The following is a 21,485-nucleotide window of genomic DNA, read 5'->3' as shown; positions in this document are numbered from 1 at the left end:
TGTACACTGCGGGACAAAGACCTGTCCCTGCGATCTCCCTGTCTTGTGCTATGGCTGATCCCCAGCTTGCGCTTGGAAATTTCCTAATTTCATCACGCCGCTTAGTTTTCTGCCGTCATAGACTGCGCTTCACTTCCCTTGGCACCCATTCTGTAACTCTAATGGTCCACCGGTTATCTGCCCTACGCATCACATGGCTTGACGACCTCCATTTCTTTTTCTCTTAATGTCAACTAGAATATTGGCCATCCCCGTTCGCTCCCTGATACACACTGCTCTCTTCCTGTCTCTTTAAGCTACGGCTAATATTTTTCGTTCCATCGCTCTTTGCGCGGTCCTTAACTTGTTCTCGAGCTTCTTTGCCAACCCCCAAGTTTCGGCCCCATTTTTAGCACCGTTACCGTGCAATAATTGCACATTTCTTTTCAACGAAAGTGGTTAGCTCCCAATCGGTATTTGACAATGCCTGCAGTATGCACTACAATCCAGTTTTATTCTTCTGTAAATTTCTTTCTCATGATCAGGGTCACCTGTAAGTAATTACCTATATAAACGTACTCCTGCTCAGGCTCTAGAGGCTGACTGGCGATCCTGAATTCGTGTTTCCTTACCAGGCTATTGAGCATTGTCTTCAGCTTTGATATATTAACCTTCAACCCCATTGTTACTGTTTCTCGGTTAAGGCCCTCAATCATCGGTTTTAATTTATCCCCAGTGTTGCTGTAGAGGACCAATGTCATCTGCGAACCGAAAGTTGCCGAGATATTCACCGTTGATCCCCACTCTTAAGCCTTTCCCGTCGAATAGCTTGAATACTACGTCTAAGCAGGCGGTGAATAGCACTGAAGAGGCTATGTCTCCTCGCCTCACCCCTTTCTTAATAGGTGTGGAGGATCACTCACGAAATGAGAGTAGCAAGAGGAGACGACAGTGCGGCTGACCTCAACGGGAGAACGAAAATAAAAACAAGCGACGCTCGTGCAGCGTATGAAAAAAAGGGGCCCACAGAGAGGGGATCGTTCGAACGCCGGTACGACTATAGGGCCACAGAACCTACGGAACCCGCATCTGCGCGTGAGGTTCACTTGACCGGGCGTCTGTCTTCGGGACAGAGAACGCCTCGGGTCGTTGGTTGGCACGAGAACTTGGAGTGGCCTGCTGCAGTCTCGGAACCCGCATCTACGCGCGAGGTTCAGGAGGGACGGGAGTCCGTCATCGAGACGAAGAGCACCTTGGGTCGTCGCCTTGCACGATATTTCGGGGCAGTCTGCTACCGTCTGCCGAGCTTCTGCTCTGTGCTGCTGCTTCTTTGCCACGTTGGTCATCACTCTGCCCGCTAGTGTTTCATCTCAAGCACTGTACCAGTCTCACCACCCTCCGGACTTCAACAGTAACCTCGTGCGACTACATGCTTTTTTTTTCAGTTTTCAAACAATCCTGCATGCGTGGATTTAGTTGAAGATGTTTTTCGTGTCTGTATGCTGTCTAATAAAATTGTCGTGTGCTTCATAATCACGCACCGTCTCCTCCATCTTCCTCGCGTCACCCTCCTTGTAACATGACGATCCTAAGGATCACAATAGCCAACTTTCTACTTTTCTGTGGAGAACCCAGGTAGCTGTGGAATCTTCGTAGATATTTTCCAAACTATTCACGTTACCCTCCTATATTCCTTGATTACGCAATGGCCTCATAACTGCTGGCATCTCAGCGGAATCAAATGCCTTTTCATAAGGTATGAAAGTCATACAGAGACTTTGAGTGCATTCCGCAGATTTATCGATTACCTGGTTGATGACATGGATGGGATGCATTGTAGAATATCCCTTCCTGAAGCCAGCCTGTTCTTTTGATTGATTGAAGTGGAGTGTTGTCCTGATTCCATTGGGAATTGTCGGTCAATATTTCATACAATACTGAAAGCAAGCTAATGTGCCTATAATCCTTAAATTCTTTAACGTCTCCCTTCTTATCGATTAGTATAATGTTGGCGTTCATCGAGCTATCTGGTACACTGAAGTCGTGAAGCATGGCGTATAAACAGACACAAGATTTTCAACTATATCTCCACCATCTTTGATTAAATCGACTGTCAGTCCATCTTCTCCAGCCGCTTTTCCCCACGACATGTCTTGAAAGCTCCCTCTAACTTCATCACTGGTTTTCCCGCTCAATTTAATCCAAGCGCCAGTCAATTTAATCCGAGCGCCAGTCAATTTAATCTAAGCGCCAGTCAATTTAAGCCAAGTGCCAGTGATTTTAATCCGAGCGCCACTCAATTTAATCCAAACGCCACTCAATTTAATCCAAACGCCAGCCGAAATAATCCAAACGCCAGTGAATTTAATCCAGACACAACGGTATTCAAGAACCTTTGGATTTCAAGAATTCTGATAATTTGTGGACATGTTATGAGTTAACACCTTGAAAATGAAAGAGCGAGGTGATAGCCCAGTAGCTATCCTGCCGCGGGACTAACGACAACTTTTGGAGGTTTTGAAGCGAGAAGCTTCACTACGCTAGCGTAGTCAACACCGCGCATCGCGCGAGCCAGCGTGTGTCGGAATTGGCTCCGTGAGCGTGTTCGGAGTCGAATTGGCTCCATAAGCGTGTTCGGAGTCGGCGCAGGTGGCCACTGCCGCGCGCTATGCGTCACCGTTTGATGTTGGCCGCAAGCGCGTGTTTATCGCGGAGGCCGCTATATAACCGCTTGCCAGAGTATAGGCGTACGCATTCAACGTGGAAGGAGAAGAGAGATACTACCGATAGAAAGAGCTGTGTTTATGGCTGTACAGAAATCGCAAGACACTGTGCCCAACAATGATGAACAAAGAAGTTTAATAATCCTGCATTACTTATGGTATATATCATTGATAAGCAATATGCATAACTACACAAGGCACACGTATAGCATTAGGACAATTATGAAATGAGAAGTTTGAGCTAGTAGTAAATATCAATAATTTTTACCATTACAGCGTCTACTTGTACGCGCTGCAATTGAGTAAAGTTTCAATAAACCAGCAAAAATTTGAAGAATATAAAGAACATCAGCGAGTCATTAGCAATAAGTAGTGATTTTGCACAGTTGTGTTTGCCGGGTATATACAATTCTTCACTGTAAGGGCATCTCATGAAAAGTCGTTAGCAGCGTAATTATATTATGCTGTGTGGGATCTCATATAGTTTGGTCCCTGTAGATGACAGATCACATCACATTTCTCGTACGTCGCACATATGTAAACTGCAGTAATACGCTATGAAGTGAGCAGGACTTTCACGGTGCTTTACAATGCATATGGTGGCTGTGATGCGTACAAAACGTTCTCGCAGGTCTGATACGTTCAGAGAAAGGCGGCCCATGTTCAGAGAAAGGCGGCCCATTTGACGGTTTGCTGTTCTAACAAATTTCTTGAAAAGGCGAATGATGTGAATGAGTAAAAAGGGCGGCGACAAACGACGAAACGCCCAAAAGGACTGGAATGGACACATATTTGCTCAAGATGCAATCGGCAAGAGGGGCTTTACAATAATTAAAAAAAAAGCATCACACCTCTTGAGAAGGAAGCATACCTGCGTGCACTACAATTTGTGTTTTGTTTTCCTTCACTTAAAGAGGGCCGTACTAATAACAGGGTAAATGATAAATGCCGAGAATGGTTGCATTTGTTTTGCTTTGACGTGTTTCTGCGTACATTATTCCTATCAGGGAGAGCTTAATCTGTATATATGGACTTGATTATCGTCATCTCTCTCAGTCATTGCTTGTGGACATTAGTCAGGTCCATTGTATGGGATGCTCTCTTGTCAATATTCCTGTATAATTCTGTTCACTGTGTGCGTCCGCTGGATGCGCGCTTGTGAAGCAAAGGCCAGGCGTTCCTGAGCTTCATCAATGGCTGACAAGAGTGGCGAATCTTGAACTGCGGGAAAGCTTACTCTCGCGACCGCCATGAGCCTGCCACTTTCGTGTTTCGACATTAGGAAGCCCTTCGAACGGCCACAATGAATTTTCCCGTTTGAGTATCACTGTTTCGCTTCCGGTCTTTGCCATATGCTACTGGCTAGGCAAAAGTAAGACCATCCCTATATAGTATGGGCTCGCAAGAAGCTAGGTCGGTTTTGGAAAAGCTACACTTCCGAGCATCAAAGTGCTTTGATGTCGTAGATAAAAAGTTCAAAGTAATTTTTATTCATCAGCCTAATAATTTGTGCTAACGCGTCAACTTACACCAGTGAACGCAAGGAGGCGAACCGAAGCTTGCCTGATATTTATCGAATGTTTCTCGCTCAAATTTCGCAGAAGGTTCGAGATAGTGAAAGCCATTTCTTGCAGGGCGCGAGCAGACGATCAATGAAATTGCATTGGTCTGTGGGGTGTTACCACGATTGTCTGGATATCGTAAATGAGGCATTTCATTATATCGGGTAATAAAGACCGTAAGAGCTTGTGTCTGTAAATTATGGCAGCTTTTTACAAAACATAAATTCTTTAATGTTCGAGAGGAAAGACTACCATTCTAACTAAAGCAGACGACATGCGGCTGATTCTATCAGGGGTGCCGCACTTCCGTGCAGACGACAGGCAGATGACCAGCGTCAGTCGTTGTGCGATCATCGTAAGAGGCGTGCCTCAGCTTTAATGTAACGTGAATATTTTGACAATTTGTGCCATGGAAGCGGGCAAGATGCGAGCTGCTGGACGACCAAGAAAGATGCCTGATGAAGAAGACCAAATACGCTCGCGTTTCTGCCATGGATCGTTCCCGCATCATCGATGCGCACCGACGAGGTGGGGACTTGAAGCAATTGGCCCAAACACTGGGAATAAATATAAAGACTGTGCGCTCAATCACCGCAACAGATCGCGAAACAGCCAAGAAACGTGGTGGCTTATCAAAAAAGTTTGGCCATGATGTGGTCAATACCCTGCGTGAAATTCTAGAAAAGAACCCATCCTTCACGCTTATGCAAATCCGGATGTCTGACAGAGAAGTTTCCCGGTACCGAAATCAGCAAGTCTACCATCGATCGGCTTCTGGATGGCCATGGTTATACACTTAAGTTAATTACTCAGAGGCCGGTTGACCGTAACCGGGCTGATGTCAAGGAAGAGCGCCGCAAGTTCGCTCAATGGCTCCAAAACGAGGGTACCACAGTCACGCGGTACTACATCGACGAAACGAATTTCAACGTGTGGTGCGCAAGAAATTTTGGCAGAGCGAAACGAGGCGCCCCAGCTATTCGTCTTGCAACCAGCACAAAGGGCGCGAATATAAATGTTTTGGCTTAATAATAATAATATTTGGGGTTTTACGTGCCAAAACCACTTTCTGATTATGAGGCACGCCGTAGTGGAGGACTCCGGAAATTTTGACCACCTGGGGTTTTTTAACGTGCACCTAAATCTAAGCACACGGGTGTTTTCGCATTTCGCCCCCATCGAAATGCGGCCGCCGTGGCCGGGATTCGATCCCGCGACCTCGTGCTCAGCAGCCCAACACCATAGCCACTGAGCAACCACGGCGGGTTAATGTTTTGGCTTGCATGTCTGCAAATGGCCTTCTGCATTGGACTTTAGTGGACAAGATCCACTGGGCTGTATTCAACGAATTTCTCGATGATCTGTCCAAGAAGGTTCATCATCAGGAACCTGGCACTGAAGCTGTGTTCTTGTTTGACAACGCTCCAGCGCACCGCCGTGCTGAGGAGGTTGTCTTGGCCACCAATGATCACTCAGTGAAGCGGCTTCCACCTTACAGCCCATTCTTCAATCCAATCGAAGAAGTTGTTTCAAAGTTCAAGGCTGGTGTAAAGGCTTTTCTTGCTGAACGACGCGACCGTCTTTTCATGACACCAACAGGTATATCCAAGAAACAGCATCGCCGGGCACTGTTGGTTGAGGCCGCGGGAGAGTCAATGCAACACATCCTGCGAGTTGAATGCGCTGCCTACGACAGGCACAACTACACTTTTGTGCAAGCTGCCCTAGCGTGCCACGACATGTGAAAACTGCTGAGTGCTGCACTCAAAGAAAAGTCGACAGTCTTGCAACAAAGTGCTTTTGGTTTATATTAATAAAGTTTCCTCTCGCAGATCTACACATAACGGTTATGGTCATTGTTTACATAAACGATTCACAGGCGTCGCCTTTGCAACGCAATCAATTGCTTCATAAGAGTTTAAAGGCACTTAACATTCTAACCTTTCCTGGCAAATTTCGAATTAGCTCTTTTGCACATCAGTCTACTATAAGTCAATTGATGAAGCGTTGCTCCTGCCACGTTAACATTTCTGTTTCCATTTATTTCTTCAAGTCAATTGGTGCCTGTCGCGCCGTTCTAGTGAAACAAGCCTTAAGAATTCAGAAAGTTAGCAACTATAACCTCACCTCAGCTTCTTTGCGTCAATTGGCTCACACATGTCAGTTCCTAGTGGTCATAATCGAATAACCTTTTGAGCGACCATTCATTTTATGTCCATGAAGCTGTGATTTGTGAGTAGTCAAGAAAATTGAAGTGAACATAGTCACCATTGACCACCAGTATTTCGACCACATCTGCAATCTCAGAGGAAAAATATTCACCTATAGCAAAATGAACGAATGATAGCTACCATTGTCAAAGTGACTGGTGATTACTAGTGGCTAATTTTTAGCAACCCCAGGTTATAAAATTTGAATCATCCATCGAATTATCATTTGACATCCATGACACTATAAACTCTAATTGTAACAGAGCGCTGAACTGAGCTTATCACTAGTGATAACTAATAACTCATTACTATCAGGTAGCAATGGTAGTAGAGAAAATACTAATTCAATAACATTTTTATATATATCCATGACTATTAGATATCAGTTGGCAGTGGCAACGCAAAAGTGCTCATCGTGCTACAGCTTCATTGATACTACTGACGGCACTCACGAGGGAAGGCTGCCTCAGGGATAGTAAAATAGGTGAATAATATTCACCAGTGACATAACTATACGAGTTTATAGTGGGCGTAGTGAGTCACTCGTTTCATCGTATTTCATCAAGAACACCAAGAACCCGAACTGCGCATTGTATTTCACTTGTGATTACTAGTGACTCGACCATATCACTTGTGCAATTAAATGGTATTCATGACTGTTTTACTGGTACCGATGACAAGGTCTTTCATTGGAGGCTCCGGATGTCGCAGTAGAATAGTGAATCGTATTTGCTACGGACCGAAGCCTCCCGGCGAGAGCCTAGTGATTATCATCGAATCAACCTTTATTGTTTTTTATAATAGCCAGGACCAAATCGCATGTGTACCATTAACTCGACGTACTCATGCTGACGTTTCCTCTCAATTAATTTGGAGAATTTTAATCTTCTGTGTCACTGTCATAACGAAGCAGAAAATTAAAAAAAATTTGCTGGGGCTTAGCTAAGCTTAAGCCTGGATATCTCGAAGCGAAAAGCTTCGGTGATGCTTATGGTTTAGCTTATGGTTATGCTTTATGATTTAGCCTTGTATATGCTTACGGTTTATCTTATGGATATGCTTACGTTTTAAGTTATGGATATGCTTACGGTTCAGCTTATGGTTATGCTTTATGATTTAGCCTATGGTTATGCTTACGGTTTCACTTATGAATATGCTTTCGTTAGCTTATGGTCATGCTATACGTGTGCCTTGTGTAGTTATGCAAATTGCTTATCAATGATATATACCATAAGTAATGCAGGATTATTAAACTTCTTTGTTCATCATTGTTGGGCACAGTGTCTTGCGATTTCTGTACAGCCATAAACACAGCTCTTTCTATCGGTAGTATCTCTCTTCTCCTTCCACGTTGAATGCGCACGCCTATACTCTGGCAAGCGGTTATATAGTCGGCCTCTGCGATAAACACGCGCTTGCGGCGAACGTCAAACGATGACGCCAAGCGCGCGGCAGTGGCCACCTGCGCCGACTCCGAACACGCATACGGAGCCAATCTGACTCCGAACATGCTTACGGAGCCAATTCAGACATACGCCGGCTAAAGCTTCTCGCTTCAAAACCTCCAAAAGTGGTCGTTAGTCCCGTGGCAGGATAGCTACTGGTCTACCACCTCGCTCTTTCACTTTCAAGCTGTTAAGTCATAATATGTTCACAAATTTTCAGAAGTCTTGAAATCCAAAGGTTCTTGAATTCCGTTGTGTGTGGATTAAATTCACTGGCGCTTGGATTATTTCGGCTGGCGTTTGGATTAAATTGAGTGGCGTTTGGATTAAATTGAGTGGCGCTCGGATTAAAATCACTGGCACTTGGATTAAATTGACTGGCGCTTAGATTAAATTGACTGGCGCTCGGATTAAATTGACTGGCGCTTGGATTAAATTGAGCGGGAAAACCTGGTTATAAGATGAGCCTCTGTATCCTGTTCATCCCTACTTCGAATGAAGGTAGCATGGCTGCTCTCGGTACTGTACAGGTCAGTATCGAATTCTATTGCTGCTTTTACTATATCATCTTAATTGCTGATAACATTGTCCTGCGTATCTTTGAGTGCATACATCTTGCCTTGTGCTATGCCTCGTTTTATTCTCACTGATATCATGCTGCGGCTATAGATTAGAGTGATATAGAGGTAACTTATTAATACTAGCGAAGTGAATGTGACGCGCTGGGCGCATGGTACTGTGTTATCAGACGTATGATTGGTCGCACCAAGAGCACAATTCAGCAAGTTCCCAACGAGTTTTGAGATTCGAAGCAGCATTCTTTTCAACATGCCGCCCGCAGTCCATGACGCTGCTTGGTGCCTTTTATATGTGTCCTACGTTTAAGCGCGTACGTGAAAGCGACACTAAGTGAGACATATACAATGAATCACCGTAGACTAGTAAACCAGTCCTGGAAAATCGCATTCGTGTGGTGCAGAAACATTGATTATTGCCGAAAAGATCAAATTTCCTCTTCAGAATTTTGCAAGCGAACTGAAATGCCGACGACTTCACTGCGACGTACGCGTATTTCATTGCATTTTGGTTTTGTTTAAGCTGTTTTTGTGTCAGATAAGTTTTCAAAGTTGCAACGTCGAACCTTTCCGTACTTCAGAACAGGTATGTATTAGTTCTTTAATTGTTGATAAATACTCGACAAGCGCACAGGCCGGGCCACTTCAGAAAGATTCTCGTTCGTAAGTGCTCATCGATTCTGGGCCCATAGCCTTCGCTAACAATATTTTCAGAGTAAGGATTGGATGGCTGGCGTATCCGATTACTTACAATTATAGCGTAACAGTTCTTTTTAATACGCACCCAGTTGTATGCTCGTGTGCTCAGACCCAGAGGCGTGCTCGTTCTCGTCGTCAGCCCCACTGGAGACTTCCGGGTTGCCCCCGTGGTCGGTCCCCTTGGTCGCGGAGAGGGTGGCGCGTCGCGTTGCCGGCTCACGGCTGGCCGCCTTGGACGGGGCGTGGCTGGCTCGACGCGCTGCCGGCTCGACAGGACTGGTCGCTTTGGTCGTTGTGGCGGCGTGGCTGGCTCGACGCTGCGCTGGCGCTGCGGTGCTTGCCCGATGCGACAGTGCCTCTTTGTCGGGCTGCATCGGTTTGGGAAGCTTAGAGAAACTAGAGACAAAAAAATCAAACTAAAGTGATCGATTATTATTGCGATAGCAATTATAGGACACCCCAGTCGCATTTCGACCGTCGCCGTCAGCGTCACCGAGAGGTTCCACATAGAGTTCAAGGGCGATAAAATCGTTGCCGCGCGCTGCATGCTGTATTTGCGAGTGAAATCGTGCGAAGGTGAGCCGGCGATTGCGGCTCAATCTTGCGCACGCAAGCGAGGAAAGCTAGGAGGAAGCGCCCCGTCTTCCGTCGCACGTAAGCTTCCGGGAGAAGGTTAGGGAGGAGGGAGGCGTTCTATATAAAGCTCTAGGGCGATAAAATCGTCGCCACGCGCTGCCTGCTGTATGTTCGAGTGAAATGCTGCGAGGGTGAGCCGGCGATCGCGGCTCAATCTTGCGCACGCAAGCGAGGAAGGCGAAGAGGAAGCGCCCCGTCTTCCGTCGCACGCAAGCTTCCGGGGGAAGGGTAGGGAGAAGGGAGGCGTTCTACTCCGGGCGGCCCGGGTAGCTGCGCGCGCCCGCCCGCCCGGGCCGCTGCATCTTGAAAGCCATCTGCGACGGGGACAGAGTCCGCCCGTGCGATGCATTTTCGCGGATTAGTTTGTGTTAATGCGAGACGCACCACGAAACTCAATTCGCTCGCTGCTACTGCCGCGCTTCCTCACGCCAGCGTTTGGACAGCGAGCTTCCCCGGTCATCGAGTGAGATATGTTCATGTTTGCTTGTGCACGCGTGATACCATGCTTGTTAATTTAGGTAGTACGCCTATATTTACAAGTTTATACGGCCGATGACGCTACTATCTTTACTTTGTATAGCTATCCACTGATTCGCTTTCGCAATCGATGTTTCGCCTTTCGGGCGAAACTGCGACGTCTTGCCAAGCGCAATTTTCCCGTGCCCATAAGCCTTATAAAGCGAGAGCATGACAAATGCGAGTAATGGCGACGACTTAGAGTTACCGTATCACTTCCGATTACATTTTACATTTATGCAGAAGAACTAAAAGCTTGGTGATATCGTACGAATTCCTACAGTGGTTTGCATACAAAACAGGCAGACGACAAGAATGGCATGGACGACGCGAGTGCCAACTCTTAACTGGTACTTTTATTCTTGAAGGATCGATAATTTATGAAGACCATATTCATTTACGACATTTACGATTTACGACAGCTGACTTTCGTACTTCCCAAAGCGGTGCGTTTCCTCTTTTGCCACATCTCCTTAAACATGTGTTGTAGGTTCCCAACATTTCAAAATGCCAGTATGAGTCAATTAATTACTCCCGCGAAACGTGGTTCAAGCCCATCTTCGTTCTTTCAAGGGTAAGTAGTTTTGATTATACGCACTCATGTTTATTCGTAAAATTGCAGATATGAGCGAAAATACATCCAAGGTGCCGAACTAGCCAACTTGAAGGAATTGAAAGAGCCGTTGGCAATATTACTCATAATCAAGAACCATCATGTAATCCTTCTGGCCGGAACGATTGTATTACTATAGCGTTCCTTATAACACTTTGAAGTTGGCCAAACAGGGCACCTATAACGACTATACGTTGTTAGAAAAATTGGGAGGTTTGGAACGATCGATGAGCGTTGAATAAAATTGGGAGAAGAGGCTCGTCTCACTGCCGCAGATCTCGCATATCTTTATCATGCCGGTCTTGCTACCTTCCTGAGCAAAAAAAGAACAACAAGAAGATTTCCTTTGGCGATAAAGTGTCACGTGACATGTGACTTTCGGCTCGTATCGTCTCTACAGCGCTTAGCCAGTGAGGCAGGAAGAAAAACTAAAAAAAAAACAGAAGGAAATGAAAGAAATTGTGATAACATACGGACCTTGAATTGCATTATACGCTTGGCGAGTTTAATCTTAGATTACGTACCTTTTTCTGGACTTGCAACTTATCCTTGGAAGGCTGCTTCGCGGCTTCAGATTTCTTGCGCGCTGGATGAAGGATAACGAAGAGAATTAACAACCGCAGAGACCTAGCACAAACGTCTGTTTTTATCATTTTTATTGCTACTTGCTGCTAGGACTAGCTGGTTCTTGCTTATCACGGTGTAATAGGACGTGAAACAATGTGAAGCAAGACCAGGAAGGGAAAGAGAAAAACTTTCACAAGTGCCAGCGCGCAGCGCAATTGCACCAGGGAGGCGAAATTCCGGGAATGCATACCTTTTCCGTCATAAAACCAAATAGGTTAGCGCTGCGCAGAGCGACAGACATATCGCCGATACAAATGTGTTTCGTTTTGATGCAGTTAGGCCTTCATACCCTCACGGCATCTCTGCTTGTGCTGAGTATGCTGATGTTAGACAAGACTTGCCTCACACATGTAGGAACTGCAGTGCACAAGCGAATGTGCAGCAATGTTATTCTTCCCAGGCACTTCCCTTCGCCCTACTCATTAACCAGAATTTTTACGACCCCCCCCCCCCCTATTGCACAGGCAACATACGGCCTAGTACGGTCTTTAATGTCCTAGTAATCACATTTTTTTCGCGCCCATTTATGAGCTTTAGATTTGTGGCCGCCGTGTCTAATGAGTAAACTACCGAGTCAAAGTTACACTACGTGGTCAGTGGAAATGAAAAAAAAGCAAATATTTGTGAAGGAAGTTGCACTCCAATCCTAATGTTATGCAATACCAGTATAGTCATCAATGCTAATAGCACGCTAAACCACTTTCGTCGTAACTTCTCTGCCATTCTACTAAGCTACAAAAGTCTGGCCAGGACTCCGAGGACATAGCGATGACGTAAGCGGACCGAGAGCTCCAGTTGCGGCGATGCAAGGCAAGACACGGTTCTCGGAGAGAGAGAGTAAAAACATCTTTATTAATAATATTTGAATGGCGAGAGCAGTGTGGGAGGAACCCTCAGTTCAGGGTCCCTAAGATGATTCCGGCGATGTTTCGAGCCCGTTGTATCACAGCTCGGAGGACCTCGGGAGGTCCGTCGCAGAGGGCATCGTCCCACAGCTCTTTGTTGCGTAGGGGGTAATTAAAGGAGAGTTGGCAAGGGAGGACAGAGGTTTGCAGTGCACTAAATCGTGATGTGGAAGATTGTGGGCGAGCTGCCACAGCCAGGGCAACGATCTGCATATCAGTGTGGGTAGAATTTATTGAGAGAGACAAGATTTGGAAAAGTTGCGGTTTGTAACTGGCGTAATGCCACTGCTTCCTCCCGCGAGAAGGACGGCGGTGGTGGGGCGTGGGTGCGATGAATGCGTGTATAATGACGGAGTATGGATCGCGGCGGAAAGGAGCAAGGGATCCCCCCCACTCTGAACTAGTCGCCTCACCACGCCGAGTCGCCCGGAGGGAAATTTCTCGGGCAACCGCAGGTGCGCGTTCGTTACCCGGCAGCGAGGTATGACTAGGGGTCCAGAGTAAGTGGATGCGGGGAGTTGTGGTTGGTGTATTTTGCGGGATCTGTTTGAGAATTTGGTGCGCCGCTCTCGGGATGCCATGTCCTGATAGGAACGCCCGGCATGCCTGTTGCGAGTCCGTCAATATATACACCTTCTCAGGAACACGGATGGCGTATCGAATTGCAAGAGCAACACCGAGAATTTCTCCGTAAGCGGCATTTGTTCCGCGCATTGCAGCAGAGTCTCTCAAGGGAGGCCGCGCCTGCATTTGGCTTTAGTCGCCAGGGGAAGGCCAAGTTGTCGCGAGTTCGGCAGTGAGAGAGGCAGGAAGACGCGGGTGACGCGTATTGTGGTGTGGTGGATGGTGTGCGCGGATGGACGGCGAGGTGCGAGAGTCTCGGAGAGCCGCAATAAAGTTGATGTTCGCGACGGACGTGTCGGCCTGTCGTCGTCCGTAACAGGACTAAACATGAGTACTTGGCTTCCGTATCAGATTCGCGTTCTGACACATTTGTAACAGTTGAAATTGACTAGAATAACGCCGCCAGATTCATTACAGCAACCACAATCGCACAACTACAATCAGCGACAATCTAAAAAATTGAGAAGACAAATCACAAGCTCCACCCACAAAACGACACTGAAACTGGCCTCTGTGCCTCCGCGCTCCGAAGCAGTTCCTGAGAGACGCCGATATTATTGCAAAAAGTTCACCTCCGCCATGACGTCACTGAGTTAAGTGGGTGTAATTGGATGTCGCATCTATAGATATCGTTAAGTTGGACAGCGGTATACTTGCCGCCGCATACTTCGGTTGTCGCGAACTATTCTGTCAACAACCAGGAAAAGCACTATAATGAGCGTGCACCCCTTCGGAAACAATTTATACATTGAACGGAAATGACTTTCTTTGGGAGCCGAACAGCTGTTTTAAAGCGAATATATTTATTCGCATCTTTCGCTCGTTTTCACAGTTAGCGGTCAGCGGTCGGCGACCAGTTGTCGGGGGTTAATGGTCGGCAGTCGGACTTGCTCTCATGTAACGGAGTCGCAGGGTGCGTTCGTCCTTGAATGCGAACTTTGTAGCTCTTTGATACACACGTGTGATAAGTTTTTTTTGTGTCTGGAAAGGTTTAGATGTTGTAGTAGAGCGGGTCTCGGCAAAGAAAACGTACGTACGTACGTACGTACGTTCGTTCGTTCGTTCGTTCGTTCGTTCGTTCGTTCGTTCGTTCGTCCGTCCGTCCGTCCGTCCGTCCGTTCGTTCGTTCGTTCGTTCGTTCGTTCGTTCGTTCGTTCGTTCGTTCGTTCGTCCGTCCGTCCGTCCGTCCGTCCGTCCGTTCGTTCGTTCGTTCGTTCGTTCGTTCGTTCGTTCGTTCGTTCGTTCGTTCGTTCGTTCGTTCGTTCGTTCGTCCGTCCGTCCGTCCGTTCGTCCGTCCGTCCGTCCGTTCGTTCGTTCGTTCGTTCGTTCGTTCGTTCGTTCGTTCGTTCGTTCGTTCGTTCGTTCGTTCGTCCGTCCGTCCGTCCGTTCGTTCGTTCGTTCGTTCGTTCGTTCGTTCGTTCGTTCGTTCGTTCGTTCGTTCGTTCGTTCGTCCGTCCGTCCGTCCGTTCGTTCGTTCGTTCGTTCGTTCGTTCGTTCGTTCGTTCGTTCGTTCGTTCGTTCGTCCGTCCGTCCGTCCGTCCGTTCGTTCGTTCGTTCGTTCGTTCGTTCGTTCGTTCGTTCGTTCGTTCGTTCGTCCGTCCGTCCGTTCGTTCGTTCGTTCGTTCGTTCGTTCGTTCGTTCGTTCGTTCGTCCGTCCGTCCGTCCGTCCGTCCGTCCGTCCGTTCGTCCGTCCGTCCGTCCGTCCGTCCGTCCGTCCGTCCGTCCGTTCGTTCGTTCGTTCGTTCGTTCGTTCGTTCGTTCGTTCGTTCGTCCGTCCGTCCGTCCGTCCGTCCGTCCGTTCGTTCGTTCGTTCGTTCGTTCGTTCGTTCGTTCGTTCGTTCGTCCGTCCGTCCGTCCGTCCGTCCGTCCGTTCGTTCGTTCGTTCGTTCGTTCGTTCGTTCGTTCGTTCGCTCGTTCGCTCGTTCGTTCGTTCGTTCGTTCGTTCGTTCGTTCGTTCGTTCGATCGTTCGATCGATCGATCGATCTTGCTATTTGCTTAGATTCATAATTATTGTCGATTGCTCCTGCAGAATATTTTGCGATAGCAATTATGAGTACGCTCCAAGCAAATTTGCGCCGTCGCCGTGTTGTTCAGTGTAAAGTCCAAGTGCGATAGTGAGCGGCCTGAGCGCCGTATACTGCGGGTGTGAGACAAGATCGCGATTGAGCCAACAAGGATGGTGGCTTGATGCGCATCGTATTTCCGCGAGTCACGTGCTCGATCGCTCGCTGGTGAGAGAGAGCGCGCGGCTCCTCTTCTAGCCTGGGTGTCGCTAAAAAACTTCGTAAAGTAGTGACACTCTCCTCCTCCGCCTACACACCTCCTCGTTTCTCCTCTCTTTCACGCTCCCTCCTAGACCGTGGCGCCGCCTGCACTGCTCGAGCGTAGCAGCGCCGCCAACATACGCTCCTCGCCACTCCGTAGACGCCTCTCGAGCAAAAATGGCGCTGATGCACGGCGCGAGGGCCCACGTGATGCTACTGGGCCAATAGCGACGCGGCGTCGGCCTCGGCCAGAGCGCGTGAGGAGGCGGCGGCATTCTTCAAAGCGTGGCAGTACTTTACGAAGTTTAAGGGGTTTTAGGTGTCGCTGCCCATGGTTGTTCGCGCGGGGGAGAGCATGCGCAGCCTGCTCGCTTTATATGGCATGTCCTCTCCGTGGCGAGTGCAGTGACAGAGGGTGAGCCTAGATGGCTGGTGGGTTCATAACGCGATATTTTCGGACCGCCTAGTGTTCGAGGTCGCGTAATTTGTTTCGGATAAGGTGAGGTGAGCAGCAGGATGGGCATTCGCTCTCCGCCGCCGGTGCTATTCTTTACGCCAGCGTTATGACAACGAGTGCTTGCGGTTATCGAGTCTGTTGACGTTTGTGATGAGCCTGTCTATGAGGCGAAAACTGCGACTTTTCTCCGTATCTGGTCGAATGCTCGCTCATTTGGCCAGCAGCTCGTCCACTTAGATAGGGGACGCCAGATAACCTTACGAGGTGCTGCGAGGAGGTATCGCTAGTGCATGCCGCGCGTCGCATGGTTGATCGCCTGGTGACAAGGGTGATAGCGTCCCATCTCGCTACCGCGGTCTGCAATCTCGTCAGTGTTCGCCTCATAACGGGGTCGCCGGACTAGCGAAAGAACGCAAGAAGTGCATTGGAAATTAATAGGTCTGAATAACATCTGAGGCGCAACCAAAAATAAACTTCTAGATAACGAAATGAAATCTTTGATTGGCCTGCTGGAAATATTTGCCTTTACTCCTCCAAAACCATCACGCACCGCTACATCATGCTTGAAATATCAAAGAAACATACCATTACAATCTTAAGCAGGCAATCTTTATAGTCGTGGTGGTTCGTCCGGCGCATTTTTATTATCCGCACAGTTGCTTGAATAACGAAGCGGGGTCAGCTATTTCCTCTACTTATAGATAATCAACTTTGATGGTTCCTGCATACACTTAAAAAAATAATAAGTTATATCGCATAGGTGTACTGTAGTAATATTCCCCATCGTTTTTTTTTTTTACGCGTGAATCAAAATAATACAGCCGGCACTGACACGGGTAAAACGAAATATTGCTTCAACTCACTGACTCCACGGACTCCGGAGGGCACGGAATAGCCTTAACAGATAAACTACCTCTATGCAAGCAATTCATCGTGTTTGCGCATTGTTAACATTGGACATGCAGAATTTCTTAGTACTGTATTTTTGGCTTGTATGCAATTCCTGTAACGTGATGACTTGGGCCATTAGGATAATAATAGACGAAATTAAATTAAGCGAGAAAGCCAATCACAGCTTCAAGTGCGGGATCATGGGATTACTGCGGAAGATACAAGCTGGGGGAACACTATAAAAAGGAAAGAGAGGGTGGCTCATCAGGCTGTAGTAGCATGAAGCTACAAAAGAGCCAATTAATGCTCGCGTTTCACCAAAGAGGAGTTTTCTTTCCTGAATCTTCATCCCGGAGAGTTCCCGGAACGCTTACTTCAATGCACTGTTGTTGAGCTGGGCAAGTGGGTTACTGCTGCACACCTGCAAGCTTTACACGTATTTTTCGTAAAGTAGCGAATTTCGGCGGGCTCTACAAATTTACGAATGTGGAGCTAAAGTTTGCGAAAAAAGTAGATTCTGCTCGCGATTAAAAGGTTTTAAAGGTGCCATGCGATGGGAGGGGGGGGGGGGGGGCGTTATTTTTAAAAATGCACAAAGAAATTGTGGTGGCACCTACACGCCGCTCTCTACTGGTGGTGCAAGACGCCATATGCCAGGGGGTATACTTGCTTGGTGTAAGTTTATTCGGACAAGCTTCTGAAGCACGTGAAATTAGCAATAGCAGAGCCTCTGAATGTCAATGTGGTCTAATAAACGATGAACGCACGTGTTGTTTCTCAATCTCTACTGTGCCAAGTTTATCGCTTCTAGTGTGCTGCATTTAATGGCAAATACTCGTTAATAAAATGCGTACGTGCCCTAGAAATAATGCGTGCTCAGGGAAAACTTTAAAAACATGCGTGTAAACCCCTCACTCCCACCCCTGGTTTGTCATATCTGCAGCATTTCTTTCTTTTTTTACAAATTGTACAAACGTTTACAGCCTGGCAGCTTTGCGGGTGCTAATGAGCAGCGTTAAGAAAGACGGACACGTGCACGCGAAATGCACAGGTCGGTCGCCGGTGCCGTTCGTTTCGTGCTACGCGCCTTTCCAGCCATTTCTAAAGCGCGTCTCGTTTCATTCTTCGAAGCGGCCGCGTGGCAAGCGTTAGCAAAGGAGTGCGTCACAAGAGCGAATGGGCGCACAATACCGACGGCCGCCTTCGATGCCTTCCTCCCTCCTTCGTGCGCGGGCGGTTGGGAGGCGTCGGGCTCCTCGTCCGGCGATTTGGACGCCGTCGACGGGGCAGCCTTGCTCGAAGCGCCGGGACCGCTCGCTGGCTTCTTCGTCTTGGCGTTGGAGATCTGGGAGCGCGCCTTGGCCGGCGGCATGCCTCTCGCGCTCCTGCTCCTGCTTTCCTTGAAACTGTCGACTCTGCCGAAACAAAAAAAAAAAAGAGAGGAAGAAAAACAACAATCGTAATTTATCCCGAAAGGCGAAGTATGAACAGCAGTAGCCAGCTATTAGAATGTTACACGAAGTGAGGCTGGTAGCTTTACGGCAATGCAAACTATACAGTAGGCGTGGCTATGCAGTGCTTCGGTAACAACGCAAATGCAAGAGGCCTGACAAAGTAGCCGGTGACTTCAAAATTCATATCCACTTGGAACACATTCTGATGATGACACCAGTTCCGCGATATGCGTTCCCAAAGTTTGCGACAAATTGTTCTGGTGTTCCAGTAATATTTTTAGTTTCAATTCGTAAAACAGCGTTCCGCTAAAAAAAAAAAAGGAAAGTGAGCGGAACAACAGCACCGATGAGTTAATTTGCGCATGCCAAAGGCGATTTAAAGAAAAAATTGTTGTCGGTCTGAGAAGGAAAAAAATCACCCGGTTTAATCTGTTAGCCTCACTGCATGTAATATACTGATACGTGAAGCCGACGCCGCGAGCGCCACGGAGTGTCCGTTCGACATCGCAATAAAATTCTACCACTCACTTGCCAGCCTGCCCATTTCATCCTATTATTTCCACTCGACCACTTAGAGGATACGAGCAACACCACCTAAAGAAACTTCGTTCATACGAGGGAAAATGGGGGGAAGTCGGGAGATGGAAATTCAAGACGATGGAGCAAAACCAGAACAAGATGAAATCTGGAGCCAACGTTTCGACAAGTGGACTTGATTGTCTTCTTCAAGGCGACATATGCTTTCCTATACATAGGAGGGGTTCTTCTGAAAGTGAGAGGGCGTAAGGTGGGTGGGTGCGGAAACGAGCGAAGGTGTATTAGCGGCGAGGTTGTAGAATTGAGAATAAAGGAGTGCTGTTCACAAGGCCAGTGGCACGGCCGTCTGTCAATCACGTGTCAACGACCGTGCGTCAGCCGGCGTGTCAACGGCGTGAACAGCAGCCCTTTATTGCCTGTTTCGCTGTGGTCGTGGGCTATCCTGTCTCTGAAACAGTTAATAAAATGAACGGCAGAAACCAGTGCACGAAAAAAGAAGTTAAAAGAAAATACTGAAATGGAATAAACAAATAAATAAATAAATAAATAAAAGGAAAACAAAAATAAAAAAGAGTACCTAAGCAACCAAACTAAGTGTTGTTGCCTGTAGCTTCAAATTTAGCTTAGCGAATACATTCCAGAGCTCCCTTTCAAACGTTTATGCCTATTGGTTGCAATGTCTTGAACTTGCGGATAAGGTATCATTCTCTGTGTGTTCTTTCTCTTTATACTTTTTGTGCGCAAACAAACAGGGACGAAGAATAGGGGCAACACAAGGACGAGCGCTTGTAAGCGCTCGTCCTTGTGTTGCCCCTATTCTTCGTCCCTGTTTGCGCACAAAAAGTATAAATATTGTTTGGATCCCACCGATGGCATCGGTTGTTGGGAACTCGGCGCTGACGCCCGTGGTTGTACCTGGGTCGCAAGCCCCAAGGGTAGCGTTGGCCTGGCGGCCTGGGGTACAACTGGAAGCATCCGAAGGTCCCGGCAAAGCATGAGTCGACTGGTAACAACAAAACAACTTGTTTATTTTAACATCGCAAAGAGTTGGCGGTCAGGTTGACCGAAGTAGAGAGACGGGAGAGCACTTTACTCAACAGAAGAAATCGGAGCCCTCCTTTTGGCGTCCGGGGGCAGCTGTTTTTATACTCTCGCAGTTGAGGGCAAGAAGGAACCCCTCAATAGACGAGCACGTGAATGTACAATGGGCTAATGGTGACGCACACTGTCGTAGCGCTGCCGGTCGGGCACAATGACTGGAATGAGAGGGTGATCCCTGCTGTCGCACCGCCTGGTTCGGGCACAATGACTGGAATGAGAGGGTGATCCCTGCTTTCGCATCGCCTGGTTCAGGCACAATGACTGGAAGGGGAGGATGACCCCTGCTGTCGCATCGCCTGGTTCGGGCACAATGGCACATACACTCACACACGCACATGAAGACACGTGGCATCGGAACATGCCTGGAAACGCCTGGCGGGGAGCGTTGCGGCGACGCCGCACGGGCCAAAATGTCTGCCGCCCCGCCGCAGTCGCGCCGGCAAAACCGCGTGTCGCAGGCGAAACGCAACAATATGAATATGTTCCAACTAGGCCGACTCGCAGTTATGTTCTTTCTCGTTCAGAATGAAAATATGACAGTAAGATGCGGAGATTAAGTTCATCAAAGTCATGACCTGGTTGGTTGAAATGCTCGGCGACGGCTTTGAGAAGCTCTTTAGCTGTGTCCGCGCGATACCCGTTTAATCTGACGTTCACCGATTGTCCCGTGTCACCGATATATTGTTTCTTACTTAGTTCATACGAGCCATTCGTTGTTCGCGGTCGCGATGGAACGGGAATGGCTGCGACGTCGCTCACCAGTGGTCGGTTTTTGACGAGCCCAAGATGACGAGGCCAAGTGCGGGCTGAGGACTCGGCACGGCTCCGCCTTCTGCAAGGTGCAGCGGCAGGGCGAGGCCAACCGTTCAGTGGTTTCTTCAGCTGCTCCCGCTTGGCGAAATAAGGCCCCTTCTTGCGATCCCAGAGACAGACGGGTGCAAGTTCGGCTGGCGAGTTACTGCTGCTTCTCTTCTTCTGGCGAGAGCGCGTGGAACGCGCCCACGTGACGCAATCGGCTGCTAAGCGAGCTAATTCTAATGATGATATCGAAACGCCATGGTGTGTCGGTGCGTTCGCTAGTTACTGTAATTGCATGCATTAGTGCTAATGATTCCTAAATTTAGATTTACCGCTTATTCTGGGCGTCTTCTACCCCTCAAACTTGTACAACCTCGTCATCTTGTGCGCGGGAATGTGCGACCTTATTTTTTTTTTCGATTTAGATATTTCAAGTGCTGTGAGGAAATTCTTGGAGCGCTTTTGCTGTTACGTACTTTTTAAGTAAAACGATCGCTTTTGCTCATGATTTTTTTTTCTTGAGCGGGTTCTGTAATTCTCATTTCTGCGTCTTTACGTTTCCTCGAACGCATAGCGGGACTTGGTACCATAGAGTTATAATGAGAAACTCTATGCTTGGTACAGTTTGGTTCCAGGAATATTCGATGTTTATATTGGGTGCTTTTCGGCATGGCACACACCCACGAGAGGAATTGGCTACAGAAAGGAGAAATTAAATGTATATCTATAAATCATCAAATTTTGAAAAAGCGAGAATATTGACCTACGTATTGAGAAGCTATAGCGAACTTTAAATAATACAGCTATCAAAAGAACATGTGACAGAATCTCAGCAGAGAGATAAAACCCCTAGCAACGTAACAGGATT

The 21,485-nt window shown here is 47.7% G+C and overlaps 1 protein-coding gene across 1 annotated transcript in view; it reads right to left on the bottom strand.

Annotated features, from left to right (window-relative positions):
• The window catches only part of LOC142588725 (uncharacterized), a 40,439-nt gene extending 19,775 nt beyond the window's left edge, over nt 1-20,664 (bottom strand). The window contains exons 1-4 of the mRNA XM_075700540.1: nt 20,579-20,664; nt 17,919-18,142; nt 11,483-11,544; nt 9,279-9,561 (exon numbers count right to left, since the gene is read on the bottom strand). Coding sequence (XP_075556655.1) covers nt 9,279-9,561; nt 11,483-11,544; nt 17,919-18,099 — 526 coding nt within the window. The 5' untranslated portion in view covers nt 18,100-18,142; nt 20,579-20,664. The remainder of the gene's footprint in view (nt 1-9,278; nt 9,562-11,482; nt 11,545-17,918; nt 18,143-20,578) is intronic.
• Between the last annotated feature and the right edge of the window lie 821 nt (nt 20,665-21,485).

This window comes from Dermacentor variabilis, chromosome 7 (genome assembly GCF_050947875.1).
Source record: "Dermacentor variabilis isolate Ectoservices chromosome 7, ASM5094787v1, whole genome shotgun sequence".
Classification (NCBI taxonomy): domain Eukaryota; kingdom Metazoa; phylum Arthropoda; class Arachnida; order Ixodida; family Ixodidae; genus Dermacentor; species Dermacentor variabilis.
The sequence above is the reverse complement of the archived record's forward strand: the minus strand, read 5'-3'. Positions and strand labels throughout refer to the sequence as shown.